The 14909-nt window shown below is 38.6% G+C and overlaps 1 protein-coding gene across 2 annotated transcripts in view; it reads left to right on the forward strand.

Annotated features, from left to right (window-relative positions):
- ATAD2B (ATPase family AAA domain containing 2B) overlaps positions 1–14909 on the forward strand; it is a 170917-nt gene that overhangs the window by 68663 nt on the left and 87345 nt on the right. For both annotated transcript variants that reach the window (XM_074947518.1, XM_074947519.1), the window contains exons 13-16: positions 3372–3460; positions 3844–4003; positions 7070–7160; positions 13325–13636. In XM_074947518.1, coding sequence (XP_074803619.1) covers positions 3372–3460; positions 3844–4003; positions 7070–7160; positions 13325–13636 — 652 coding nt within the window. The remainder of the gene's footprint in view (positions 1–3371; positions 3461–3843; positions 4004–7069; positions 7161–13324; positions 13637–14909) is intronic.

Consider the following 14909-nt stretch of genomic DNA (forward strand, 5'->3'; position numbering starts at 1 on the left):
GGCTACTTGGTAGGAAAAGGTTTGGTAAAACCCCAACTGAATAAGTTAGAGGCCATCCAAAATTGGCCATGGCTGAGTCGTAAGAAGCAGGTCCGAGCGTTCCTAAGGGTGGTGGGGTATTACCGGCGTTTCATCCCCCATTTTGCCAGAAGGGCAAATCCCCTAACGGACTTAGTGAAGGCCCGTGTTCCTGATCCAGTTAGATGGTCTAGTGCAGCAGAGAGGGCATTCACAGACCTACGGACTTCCCTCTGCAGTAACCCCATATTGATAGCCACGGATTTCACCAAGGCATTCGTCCTTCAGACAGATGCATCCAAGGTGGGAGTTAGGGGCCGTCCTGTTGCAGATGGTTGGGGAAGAGGAACACCCAATTCTCTACCTCAGTAGAAAGAAAAAAGAAAAGGAGTACTTGTGGCACCTTAGAGACTAACCAGTTTATTTGAGCATTCTAAGGTGCCACAAGTACTCCTTTTCTTTTTTCTTTTTACGAATACAGACTAACACGGCTGTTACTCTGAAACCTACCTCAGTAGGAAACTCCTTCCGAGGGAACAAAAATACAGTGGTAGAGAGAGAGTGCCTCGCCGTAAAATGGGCTGTGGAAACATTGCGTTATTACCTGCTGGGGCGCAGATTTATCCTTGTGACCGACCATGTCCCTCTTCAATGGATGCAATGGAACAAGGAAAAGAACACAAGGGTAACCAGCTAGTTCTTATCCCTCCAACCTTTCCAGTTCCACATACAGCACACAGCAGGGAGTTGCCATGGCAACACCGATGGTTTATCACATGTACGCTTTCTGGTGTCCCAAGCTGCCCAACCCCTTAGTGTTGAGCAGGGGGGAGGGATATGTGATAGACCCAGGCCAGTTGGGTACAGCAGAGTAGCAGAAGGCAGATATACTGGCCACTGGATTAACAGTTTTCTGTTCCCTGACTGACCAGAGCAGGAGCTGATCCAGGCTAATGAGAACACCTGACTCCAATTAACCTGCAAAGAGTCAGGTGAGGCCATTAAGCTAATGTGACCACCCGACTCTAATTAAGGCCCTTCTGATTCTATAAAAGGGCTCACTCCCAGTCAGGCAGAGGAGAGGAAGTGCGGCTGAAGGGCTGGTTAATGAAGACACCCTCAAGTCATTGGTAAGGGAGCCCTAAGGTAAGGGTGAAGAAGGGAGAAGCAGGAGAGCTGTGGGGAAGTGGCGCAGGGAAATGTAGCAACTCTGGCAGTGAAAGGTTGGCTGCCAACAGCTGCTACCATTAGGGTCCCTGGGCCGGAACCCGGAATAGAGGGTGGGCCCGGGTTCCCCCCAACCCACCACTACAGAAACACCTCCTGGGAGGGGAAAACAGGTCCCTATCAGGACAGGAGGCTAAACTGTTTTGGTATGAGGCCATAGGAGCAACAGAGACTGTGGGAGTTATCTCACCAACCTCCTTGCTGGCTTATGATGAAAAGGGCTCAGTAGACTGTATCCTTGGCCCTAGAGAGAGAAGGGTTACATGGAGGGTTGCAGTGAGCCTCTGAAGCTAGCATAAACCGCCTGGAAGCGCGGGAACCGTGGGGACAAGGTCGGAGGTCTGCCACACTATCCATAGAGATTCTATGGAACATGTGGATTCATTTAAGATTTTTATTTCATTTGATCTACATTTTCTTTTACATATAGTGCCCCCCTTTCCCCCGCACGACCTGTTCTATCCTTCCGATATATTTTGTACCCTGAAATGATTGTGTTCCATTGATTGTCCTCACTCCACCAGGTTTCTGTGATGCTATTATATCAGTATCCTCCTTTAACACAAAGCACTCTAGTTCACCCATCTTATTATTTAGACTCCTAGCATTTGTACAGAAGCACTTTAAAAACTTGTCACTGTTTGTTTGTCTGCCCTTTTCTGATGTGTCAGATTCCTTGTGTGAATGTTTCTCATCTGATCTGGCCTATCCTTTATCCTCTTCCATCCTCTTCTCCTGACTATAAAACCTAGAGAATCTCTACCAATAGACTCTCCTCTAAGAGAAGTATCTGTCCGATCCACATGCGCCTCTGCAGCAATCGGCTTTCCCCCATCTCTTAGTTTAAAAACTTCTCTGCAACCTTTTTAATGATAAGTGCCAGCAGTCTGGATCCACTTTGGTTTAGGTGGAGCCCATGCTTCCTATATTGGCTCCCCCATCCCAAAAGTTTCCCCAGTTCATAATAAATCTAAACCCCAATGCTTTTTTTCTTGCTTTGAATTTTCTCTCTGAATTCTGTTTTTTGGTTTTTTTTTTAAAAGTAATGCTTAACTGTCAGGTAACTATGTTGGAAATACTCTTGTTCAAGTGGAGACTATAAGTATATATTTTAGAAATGTTCCACTATTTGAAGAAAAAAAGTCAAAAGTACCCTTTCTTTACTTAAAGGCTGGCTGTAAAGCAAAACAAAAATTATTCCCTTTACTTATTTTCTTAGGGGAAAAAAGGCCACATTCCTGGACATAAAATGCCCATTTCTGAACTTGTTTTTATATCTTTAGATTTGTAAAATCATAAGGAGCATCTACAAACCCAGCAGCAACTAACTAAAGCATGACAAGAAACTGATTGTGTTTATTACACCTATAAAGTAATAGAAGAGTAATCTAGAGTGTCTCGTATAGGTTAAATAAATATTATGATTGCAAGAGTAATTGAGATACTGGAATTGAGACTCAGAATCCAGCATAAGAAAATGGGTTACAACATTAACAGAAACAGCTTTGTATGAGAGGAAGAAATGTATATCACAAGTTAAGTGAATGTATCTGGGGGTCATATTCTTGTTTTACAAGAATGTAGTTTAATCCCACAATGCCATTTTTTTTCTCCTGTGCTTCTTTGTCCCTTGATTTCATTGTTCTGATATTTTACCTCAGTATTATACCTTTTTCTTTGTTATGGGTATTTACTGCAATTTTATATTCTAAAAAACAAAACAAAAATTTCAAAAATAAACATTTAAAACAATTAAAAAATGTGATCTGCATTGCTCCAGGCATTGAGAATTCAGTCATCTAAAGACAGGATTCTCACATTATGAATCAGCGCCACCCTGTTTGGGATTGTTCGAGAGTGCATGAAAACTGTGGCACTGGTGCCATCTTCCTTAGTTAAAGGAAAATACAGTTTAACTTTTTTTTTGCTTTGTTTTAATATTACAACTTAGTTGTTAAACTTCAGATTTATTCTCAGGACTGGGTTTGAAAAAGCATCCCAATGCAAGCTTTTAAAGTACAGACTATGGAATTGATACCAGCACGTAGTGAAGAGAATTTGTGTTACTCCATTGCAGAAGAAATTTGAATTAACTGCTAATATCCATTCCTGTTTCTGTACACCAGGCATACTTGATGAGACCCTCTATAATCTTCTTTGATGAAATAGATGGTTTGGCCCCAGTTCGTTCTAGTAGACAAGACCAGATTCACAGGTAACGGTTTTTAATATACTACTGTGGATTATGTTTTTATTTTGGTAAATTTAAAGTAGCTTTTTTAAAAGCTTAATTTGGATTATTTCTTGTGTTAGATCCTTGCCTCTTCTCTGGCACTTTTACACCAGGTGAAAGAGCCAATATGGTGTAAAGGGTCATTAAAAGCTCGTTTTATGACTAAGGAATGATTACTCCTGCCCCTGCAATGCCTTTTCAAGACCACCTTGCAAACCCTGTCAGCAGCAATACTGGATAATGCTATGACCCATAGGGCAGCCTAGGAAGGCTGGCATAACTTAATAGGCCATCAGGGCTGTCTAAGTTATGTAGGAGACCTTGATAATATTTACAAAAAATTGTTTTTGAAAACTTTCTTCTAGCTCTATAGTGTCTACCTTACTTGCCCTCATGGATGGACTGGATAATAGAGGAGAAATTGTCGTAATTGGTGCTACAAACAGACTTGAATCTATAGACCCTGCACTCAGGAGACCTGGTCGTTTTGACAGGGAATTTCTTTTCAACTTGCCTGATCAAAAGGTAAAAGTTACAAAGGGATAATGTAAACATTTCTAGAGTGAAGTAAGTTGGTATCTCTGAAGATCCACATATTCAATACAGATAGCATTTGGTATGTTTTCAAAATGGTAATAGTTTGTCCATTGCTAGTCCTTTTTTTTTTCTTTTAGTGTGGTTTTTATTTATTATTTATTTTTAATTTGGAAACTAGAATTCTTTAGACATCTCAAAGGCACTTACCCTCTTTGAAAAACTCAGTTTATAGTACATTTAAAGTTTAAAAAATGTTTTAAAAGTCATTCAAGCAAAAAAAAGCATTTTAATGGCTCTCAGATAGGACATATATATTTTTTTCCTTTACTCTCACAACTCAAACAGCTCAGCTAAATTTGTTGACATTTCTCCAAAACAATCTATAACAGCAAACTGAGTAGACCCTCTTTCCTGTTGTCTCAGGTTTGTGGAAGACTGTCTCCAGGCAAACCATAGCAACAAAGTACAAATCTTCCTCTACCTCAGACTCCTCACTGGAAGTGTCAACTTTCATCTGAGAGTAAACATGAGAAATTTCATCACAAAATAAAACATTTTGAGAATTTAGCAAGTTGATAATACATAGCAATTTGCACAGTGTTATATCTTCAAAGTACTGTGCAAATATTAACACTTGACTAATTTTCTGATTCTATTATGGTTATGGTTTCGTCCATTTTGACAGAAGTAGCATGGAACTGGATGCAAAGCTCAGAATTCTTGAAATCTGCAAGAGCAAGTAATTGTGTTACAGTTTGCTAGTAGTGAGGGATTTTTAAAACTGTCTCTGTTGCTCCTCTGGGGCTCTTACACACAAGTGTTTAATATTTTACTAAACCATTCTAAGACACAGTTTCCAAATAGAATCAAATTGGAAAAATAGAAATGCCCACTAGCTAAACAAAGAGGATTCCTCAGTGCAAAAACTGCTAGCCACTTCCCCCTTTTTCTTTTTAGGTCCCTTGAAGTCTGTTTGCCAGCTCATAGTCTATTGCAGTGGCCTAGTCCAGTGGCTTTCAACCTTTCCAGACTATTGTACCCCTTTCAGGAGTCTGATTTGTCTTGCGTATCCACAAGTTTCACCTCACTTAAAAACTACTTGCTTATAAAATCAGACATAAAAATACAAGTGTGTCACAGCACACTTACTGAAAAATTGTTTACTTTCTCATTTTACTATATAATTATAAAATCAACTGGAATATAAATATTGTACTTACATTTTAGTGTATAATATTTAGAGCAGTATAAACAAGTCATATGAAATTTTAGTTTGTACTGACTTCGCTGGTGCTTTTTATGTAGCCTGTTGTAAAACTAGACAACTATCTAGATTAGTTGTACCCCTGGAAGACCTCTGAATACCCCCAGAGGTACACGTACCCCTGGTTGAAAACCACTGCCCTAGTCAGTGTGCTCTGTGCTGTGACATCATAGCTACTGTAATCTCACTGAAGTGTGGAGCTGGCCCAGAAAAGGGACAGGATAAAGCCCCGTGCCCCACTTTTCCCCAAAGCCATGCAATGTATTTTTAGAAGTGAAAAATTGGAGACCTTAACTGATCCTTCTCTGGGCTGGCTTCATTCTCCACTGAAGCTCTTTGGTAGTTCTGCTCTGAGTGAGGGGCATCATAGTGGAGCTGGTGACTCATGACTTTTGGGGACTCAAGAGTAAAAAAGGTAAGCATTGGTGAATTAAGTTTTGAAAGCCCCTCTTCACCTAGTTAGTGGGGGCATCCATCACATGTTGAAGTACAGAAAACCATTTCGTTATTTGCAAATTACTTTAAAGTCATTTCAGTAATCCTAGCTGCAAACCTCCAGGCCTACAGATATATTGAAATTCTGCATGTCTGGAATGTAATAATACTGAATAGTGAAATAAATAAATACTGTGTTTGTGTATCAGCGCTTATCTTTTTTTAAAAAAGGAAATGTATAAAAAAATCGACATTTATGCAACATTATAACTGTGAATTTAAGCACACACTCCAGGAAATTCAGAAGGGTTCCCACTGCAGTTGTAATTTGATCACATTACACTGTAAGCTGTGTGGCGACATCTTTGTATGGGTTTGTACAATGTCTAGCCCAGTGAAGCCCCAATCCATATTGAGGTTTCTCATAATGAAAATTGCACATGTACAAAACAGGAGTTGTTGTAATTGCAGTGTGAACATATTTTTACGCTTCTTAGTTCGAGTATTTTATATTCTCAACCACATGTTGCATTAATATATCTTTGATATTGGATTTAATGTGTAGGCTGTTAAAATCAAGTTTGAATCTATTAGATTGGTTTCGTGTAATACTCATGGAATTTTTCTGTAATAATAAACTATCTTTTGTGACAAAGTTCCTCCTCTGCCTTGGTGGGTCCTTCGCTTATTGGCGGATTTTCTCGCCTCAGAACCTTCCTCCTGATGTCTGATATTGCTTGTATTTCTCAGTCTTCTAGTAGTACACCTTCTCACTCTCAGCTGCTTGCTCCCAACTCCTCGCACGCATGCCACAAACTGAAGTGAGCTCCCTTTTAAACCCGTGTGCCCTGATTAACCTGCCTTAATTGATTCTAGTAGCTTCTTGATTGGCTGCAGGTGTTCTAATCAGCCTATCTGCCTTAATAGTTTCCAGAAAGTTCCTGATTGTTCTGGAACCTTCCCTGTTACCTTACCCAGGGAAAAGGGACCTACTTAACCTGGGGCTAATATATCTGCCTTCTATCACTCCTGTAGCCATCTGGCCCGACCCTGTCACATATTGTAAAAGATTAAGTACTGAGGCGTTTTATAACGGCAGAAAATCTTAATTGGAAGTATAGTGGTCGCCACTAAAAGAGTCAGCACACACAGGTATTTCCTATGCCACAGAACTTTTCCTTTCCTCCTGAGAATTTGTGTTGTACCCTTCTACATGTTCTTGTGCCATTGTATTGACACAATTAGGATAATTAATGACTCCTCTTGAATATGTGACCTAAGTGCTTGAAATATGTTGATTTATTGTTGACTGCTGATTTTGCTTACTAATGCTGAAATACTTACTTCTTTATCAGGCAAGAAAGCACATTTTACAAATTCATACCAGGGACTGGAACCCCAAACTGTCAGATCCTTTCTTGGGGGAGCTAGCTGAAAAATGTGTTGGTGAGTGGCACCATATTAGCGTTATCACTTTTAGATGCCTTTTCTTTCTATAAAACCTTTTCTTAAAGCTTGTAAAGTATGTTGAACACTTGCTTCTGAAGTTCTGAACATGTGTCAGATGCTTTGTTTTTTTAATTTATTTTCAATTTTATTTTTATTCAAACTTTTATACTTTCTACAACCCTTATTTGTAATCAGAAAAATCAGGCATGATTGTATCAGAGGGATTAATATACAGAATAAATACTCAATAATAGTTTGAATGTAATAATTCAGTAGATAATGTTTTCCTGACGTAACCTCCAATGTCCTTTTGTAGGACTAGTGCTGACAAAAATAAAAGCACATGGGAAGCAGAATCTTTAGGTAAAGATTCCTTTCAAAACTTTACAGATGAGATTGGTTGGCACAGTTTTACTGCCTTATGTGGACAAAAATAAATTTCAGTAGTTTTTACTGAATCTCTGCCATGCTCTCTTCAGACAAAGACTCACAAACTAGCCACTGGTCCTAAAGCTAAGATTATCCCCCAGAGTCTACTAGTGCATAATATACCCATGTGGCAGGCACAGGGCAAAAAACTTTCTGTCCTATAGACTCAAGCACCATGAATATCTTAAATATACCGTTGGAGCACTCAGAGACCTGCTGTACTGAATGGGAGGATGGTTGTTCAAGCCAGCTGCTTAAAAGCAGGACAGAAATAAAAACAAATATTCATGTAGTGAGATTTTTAACGGGGAATAACTTTAAAATACATACCACAACCTCCTCACAACAATTTGTCATATAAAGATACATCCTTTGTCAACCACCTGCTTGGGCAAGCATTGAAGTTCTCAGAACAAGGATAATCTCAGATAACTGTTCATTGGGCTCCATCATCAAAGAAATAAGAACTTTAAATTGAGCATCAGTCCATTCAGTCAGCTACTGTACATCCGAATTATCCTCTTCATCCACAGGGACAACCATCTCCGAAGCAGCATCTCTCCGCTTTTGATCCACAAAGACCTCAACATCTTCTGGTGAGGAGAAAATATAACTATCCAGCAAACTCCAATTTAAGCTTTGCCGGGTATAAGACAGCATGTGCCAAACCCATTTAATGTAAATTCTGCTTGACTTTTTCAAAGGCCTGGTGCCACTTAATGGGAGAGGGAGGATATCTGGGAGAAAATCCAGTTTTGGTCCTTTGAAAGTTCACCATATTTCTGTCCACCGTGAGAATACAATTACATATTTTAAGATGTTCAGACTACAAGGACAGCCTTTAGTAGGTTTTACTCCAAGACATTCCTGGTGCTGAAGTAAAATCAGTTGGTTCTGGGGGAAAATTTGTTAATTTTCCAGAACAAGAAATGTCCCCAGAATCTGGTGTCACTGGTTCTTGCACCATTCTAATATTGTGCGCTTGCATTTCTCCTTTCTGTATCTTGGACCTTTAATGTCTTCCAGCATTTCCAAGATCAGAACCTTGTGTCTACCATAAAAAGTGTCTCCACCAGTCAGAATAAGGCTAGTTTGTCTCACTTGCCCTGAGATTGCCTCATCATTTTTGTTCATGATGTCTCAAACATCTAACCTTTTATTCAGGCTTTCCAGATTCATTGGAGCCATGCAAACCTGCCTCTTGGTCCCCTTTTCACACCGATGCAGTAGCTATTAATCTGCTCTTGTTCCCCTTGAGTGGACAAAGTTTTAAAAAAAACAAACGAACCACCAGCACCCAGTCTAGAGTCAACAGGCTTTTGGTACAGCATGATTTTACCTTTACCCTGTTTAGCGAACATGGCAACACCTACAAATACCTGAATCTTAATGAAGAAAACTACTGAAATGCTACAAATATAACTGACCTCTACTGAGAAGCAGTCATGAGAGTGGATACCTTGCTTGTTGATGTATACTTCCCACACAACTTTTTTTAAAAAATGACTGGGCTTATTAAAAAAATAAGACAAATACAACCAGGACTTGTAGGGCAATAGCAGGTTGTTTGATAAGGCTGGATTTTTGTCACAACTGCCATGGATTTCATGAGTTGATGTCTTAAAAATGACGTGCGCCATTTGGAGATTTTTGTGTCTGGGTTTGTTAAATAGTTGAAAAAACCTCTTTGAGTGGTTTGAGAACTGCAATATTAAACCATGGGATGCATGTGAGATTAATGGGATGCAGCAGCTAAGGGGAGCACTGAAGTGGTGTAAAAGACCAGACCTTTGGAGTCTTAGTGGGAATTTTAAATTCCCAAAGTGGCCACAAGATGGGAAGCTGAAAAAGCCGTGAGCACAGGAAAAACGTATGGTCTTCCTGCAGATAAGTGTGTGTGAGAGATGGGCGCAAACCAGCCTGAAGTTTGTGACTTGTGCCCATTTCTTGTACATATTTTTGTTTTGAATATTTACCTTTTAGGTAAATGGGTACTCAGTTATCTTGTTAACTCAACCTTTTAGAAAGCAAACCATATTAGCAACAGCAAAGTTGTGAACTCTTCCATCCACTGTCTGTTAATCAGGTAAATCTTTTCAAAACCTAGGTAGGCCATTAAAATAATATTAAACAAGGATTTTAAAGAAATACATCACTGAGTCAAGACATTTCATAGAAATATTCTGTTTCATGTTCATTATCATAATTAAGCAACTTACAAGAAAAAGAGGTAATTTGTTACCAATTGGTTCTTTCTCTCCCATCTTAATACAGTGATGAAGAGAGATGACTGCTTGGGTTTTTTTCACCACACTGTTGTGAGAAAGCTATGGTGGTATCTTTCACTTCAACCTCATACTGAGTTGTGGGCTGGCATGCTTCCTGTGCAGTGTGCCACAGAATTTGGAGCATGATGCTCTTATGATGATGTTAGGCCAAAATCTTGACCTAATTTGGCAAGAAGATCCTACCTTTTTCTTGTCGTAGAAATAATTACAACTGATTTTTGGGGAGGGCTTTGGAGAGGAGAGAGTTTGTGGAGAAATCAGTTCCCAAGAGAAAAAACAGGAAAGATGACTAGTAGTTTCTGTAAAAGTCTGATGCATGTTTTATAGTAGGCTGTATGGGAGCCTGCTTCCTTACTGTGCTTCTCACTGAAAGTTGTGCTTTAAAAAAAAAAAAAAAAAAAAGTCTCTTGTTTGGCACTATCTGATGGTGGTAGGGAGCACAGAATGGACTACTTTAGTTTTGTTCTATCACAAGAAAGCCAGTGCATTATGCCCTCCCCAAATTCAGAATTATCGCTTTGATTTTTAAAAAGCAGAAGGAAATGCATTAAAATTTAGTTTTATTACTACAGTGACAATTGGGGATAAAATGAGTTCCTTCAAGGTTAGAGTGAAAAACCATGCTTCATATTCAGCCTTGACAACTTACTTATGTTCTTACATCTTCTAGGCATGGTATGTATTTGCTTCTTAATACTAAAAAACCTATAATGTTCTACAAGATATTTTCTTGCAGTTGTCTTGTCAGTCACTCAAATGAATATACAAGCATGCACAAGAGAATCCTTCAGTAAAAGACAAATTATTACTCTTCAAATGCAGTTGTTCCTGAGAAATAGGGAAATAGAACCGGAGAATAATTGTATATCTGATCACCTGAGAATTTAATTTTCAAAATAGGCCATAGGCTGCTATTTCCTAATTTTGCAATTCCATGGGGATGTACAAGCTGTGATTAAAAAGACTGTTTGTAAGGAGTATTCTAACATTATTAATAGAAGAATTGGAAAGGACATAGCTTTAAATTTGCTGAGTCTTAATTTGTGTCAGATGCTTAAACTGGATTTTTAAGATAAAAGGGAGATTAGAGGAGCAATATAACGGTAATGCATGTTTGAACTTGACAAGTTCGTTTAGTTTTCCCCTAAACTCATTTGTTCAATCTATTGTGCTATTCTATCAAGAAATGGACCATTGTGAACTAGTAAAATAATACACAAAGTTAAAAAGGCAAAGCAGCATTTAGAGTACAATGCAAATTCTAATTTATCCAGTACAATTGAATGCCCTGCACCTGAAATAAGTTGCCACGTGTTTGGGTCTGTCCACATGGATTTAATTGTGAAATTGGGGCCTTAGTACCTGAACAATGAATTCTAATCAGAAGCCACCTGTAATTAGTTAACTGTTTAAAAAAACAAAACAAAACAAAAAAAACCCCAATTTATCCTCTAATAAAATGAGGGACAATAAGATTGCTTGTATCTAATCTGTTTGATTTCACTTGAGCTATGGCTTATTAATGTGAAATTCAGGATAGTTTTTCATTTAACCTGGCACTCAACTATTGTGATTATTTACACAGTTATAACTTTTTACCATTTTACTAGCCATTTTTACAAAATGGAAGAGGTTTATTCAAAAAAGTTGTTGTCTATGGAATCCAATATTTATGGTAATGTTCTGACTATAATCACATACTTGGACTCACATACTTTGACTCACATTCAAATCTTTATGGAAAAGTCCTATAGAATTTAATGGGACACCATCAGTTTAAAACCACATTTTCATCTTAATTTTTTTTACCTACTTTTATTACTAGTAACCCTTAAAATTAATATGACTAAAAAATTAGAAAAGGGGGAGAGATTTAGTCATCCCCCCAGTTTGTTACTTTGTGCATTTGTCCACACTTTGTATTGTCATGTTTATTTTTTTGTTGGCGGTGCAGGCCTTGTAAAGGGGTGTTTACCAGAGGCACTAGTAAAGCTGAAACAAAGTCAGGGCAGGTGTGTGCACAGTAAGAGAGGAACAAGGCAGGAAGGCAGGCATAAACAACTTCAGTGGTGAGGGTTTTGTGCCCGCCGGAAGACTCTCCTTAACATAGAGAGGAGCAGAAAAACCATGAATTTTTTTCCAAGAAGAGGTCTAAAAAATGTTCAAGATAACCATTTAAAGGATTCCTGGTCAATTTTTTAAAAATCATGAATAGATTCTATAAACATCTTTAAAAATGAGTAGAATTTAATAAACTATATCCCTGCTAATTGTATCATTCTGTATGCTGGGTTAAAAACTCTATAAAAAGATTTTCTATAAGAGAATAATCTTGTAATTAGTATTCTGTACTACAGCATGTTCAGCAGAGGTGAAACAAGATGCACCAAAATATACATGTCTGTTGTTATGAAGGATAGAAGCATACTGGTATCAGAAATCCAATTGTTTTAGTCCTGAAAGCAGCAAAACTGTCAATTAGTACCACAAAAGACTACTTAAAAGTTTTAGGCCTGTATAATACAGTTGTATGTATGGCTCTAAATAATGATGATTAAGCAACTATGGGTTCTAAACAGAAAATAGAATGAATAAAAAACCCTACAACAGCATAGTAGACTTTCTGCCATTTTTCTCCATACAATTAGAGTTATAAAATTAAAAAGACTGAGAGAGAGAGAGTGTTGCGCTTGAGAGTAAAACCTTAGTTTCTTCTAGCAACTATAAAGAATGAATTAGGTGAGGGAATTTTCCTGTCTACTTGTATGCTCTGATTAAGTATGTTTCCTTAATATCCTCCATTTTCTCAGATGCTTTGTGGATATATGTACTTTGTTCCTAAAATTCATCTGGACCCTTTGCTCATTTAAAAAATAATCACAAAATAAGTTTCAATTTTGTACATAGGCTTCCCTGTAACTTTTTACAATTCTATTTCACGTAATTGCAGTTGCAACTGATACATTTGTGTATTAAACAAAGACTATAAGGAAGAAAAGGAATAGAGATGGCACAAAGCTGGGGGGAAGCTACGGTACATTCTATAATCAAATAGTGGAAAATATTGATATTGACATATTAATTTCTTGCCATATCACATTGCTGTGTAGGAATACCAGTGGATGCTATTTTGTATTTGCATTTGCCTTTCTTCTATAGGCTATCCACAGTTATCTTTTTTTTTCTGGTGGTCTCTGAGAGTAGTCCAGATAATAGTATCATTGGTTTTTAATAAGGGTTTAACTTTTGCTCCTTAAGCTGTAACAGTCCCTGGGTTAATTTGCACTGGAACAGTACCTGTTCACTGGATGCAGTGTGAAAGAGTCTGTGACAGTGAAGTGCAACTGGCTGCTCTTTTTTAGCTTCAGGCTTATTTGTACATATGCAAAATGTTGATGTTGCTTCATGGAACATATGTTTGTTTGTTTGTTTTTTGTACACTAGGGTACTGTGGAGCTGACATAAAAGCACTTTGCACTGAGGCTGCCTTGATTGCCTTGCGACGGCGCTATCCTCAGATTTACGCAAGCAGTCAGAAACTGCAGCTTGATGTTTCTTCAATAGTTCTCAGCGCACAAGATTTTCACCATGCAATGCAGAATATTGTGCCTGCTTCCCAACGTGCCGTGATGTCTTCAGGACATGCACTATCCCTTGTCATAAGGCCGCTGCTGGAAAGAACCTTCAATAACCTCCTGGCGGTTTTACATAAAGTATTTCCCCATGCTGAATTTAGTCAAGGTGACAAAAGAGAAGGTATTTAGTTTTTATTTTTGTTTTTATTTTTATTTTTTTTGCTCCTAACTATTCTGTTCTAGGTTGGAAAAATTTCAGGTAGCTTTTCTTTTAGCATCCTTGTCCTACTCCGAGCCTGAAACGTACTGAATCAAATTTTCACCAGCTCATGCCAGAACTGACTTTCATTTGCATATTTTACTTGGACATATAATTAATTGTAGTAATAATAATTGTAATTTATTAATGTATTGCTGTAGTGTCTAGGAGCCCCAGTCAAGAACCAGAGCCTCATTGTGCTAGGTGTTGTAAAAACGCAGTACAAAAAGATGATCCCTGCCTCAAAGACCTTACAATCTAAGTATAAGAAGAGACAATAGATGGAGACAGACAATGAAACGCTGTTGGTCAGCGTGATGGGGAGTGGTATGGACACAGCAGTGGCTTGTTGTCCAGTTTTTTTTTGTGGGCATCACGGCAAAAGAGAGTTGTAAGGAGGGATTTGAATGAGGATCATGAAGTAGCTTAGCTGACGTTTATGAGGAGCTTCTCCCAAGCATGAGGGGCAGCCTGGGAGAACACATGGTAGTGCTTGTTTGAAAATTTAGCAAGTGGTTAATGGAGACTGGCATCATGAGCTGATTGGAGGTGGGAGTTGACATTTTGTTAGCAAATGGGAGATCATGAGTAGATTGGGGGATAAATCATGAAGGGCCTGGAAAGTGAAGACAAATAGCTTGATTTTCTTCTTCAAGTGCTTGCTTATGTCCATTGCACTGTAGATGTGTGCTCGCCCTGTGCACCACCCCTGGAAAATTTTTCCTTCAGTGGTATCCATTGGGTTGGCTCTGGTGCCCCTTGGAGTTGCACGCTCATAGTGCCTGTGTAAAGGCTCCTGCCTACCCACAGCCTCCTCTGTTCCTTTTTACTGTCCGTGTTGGTTGCTGCAACTGCCTCATCCTTGTGTTCACAAGCACTCCTTATGTGGACTTTCTAACCTCGTTGTATATAGTTATCTTTTATTCTTAGTAGTTACGTTTCAGTTGTTAGATAAATAGGTTAGTGAATGGTTTCAGAGTAACAGCCGTGTTAGTCTGTATTCGCAAAAAGAAAAGGAGTACTTGTGGCACCTTAGAGACTAACCAATTTATTTGAGCATAAGCTTTCGTAAATTGGTTAGTCTCTAAGGTGCCACAAGTACTCCTTTTCTTTTTTCAGGTTAGTGAACCCCGCTCAGCAGGGTTAATCCCTGCCCAGTAGCAGGGCTTGCCTCGGTCTCCAGGATTAAGCCTTG

The sequence above is a fragment of the Natator depressus genome, chromosome 3 (genome assembly GCF_965152275.1).
Source record: "Natator depressus isolate rNatDep1 chromosome 3, rNatDep2.hap1, whole genome shotgun sequence".
Taxonomy (NCBI): Eukaryota; Metazoa; Chordata; order Testudines; family Cheloniidae; genus Natator; species Natator depressus.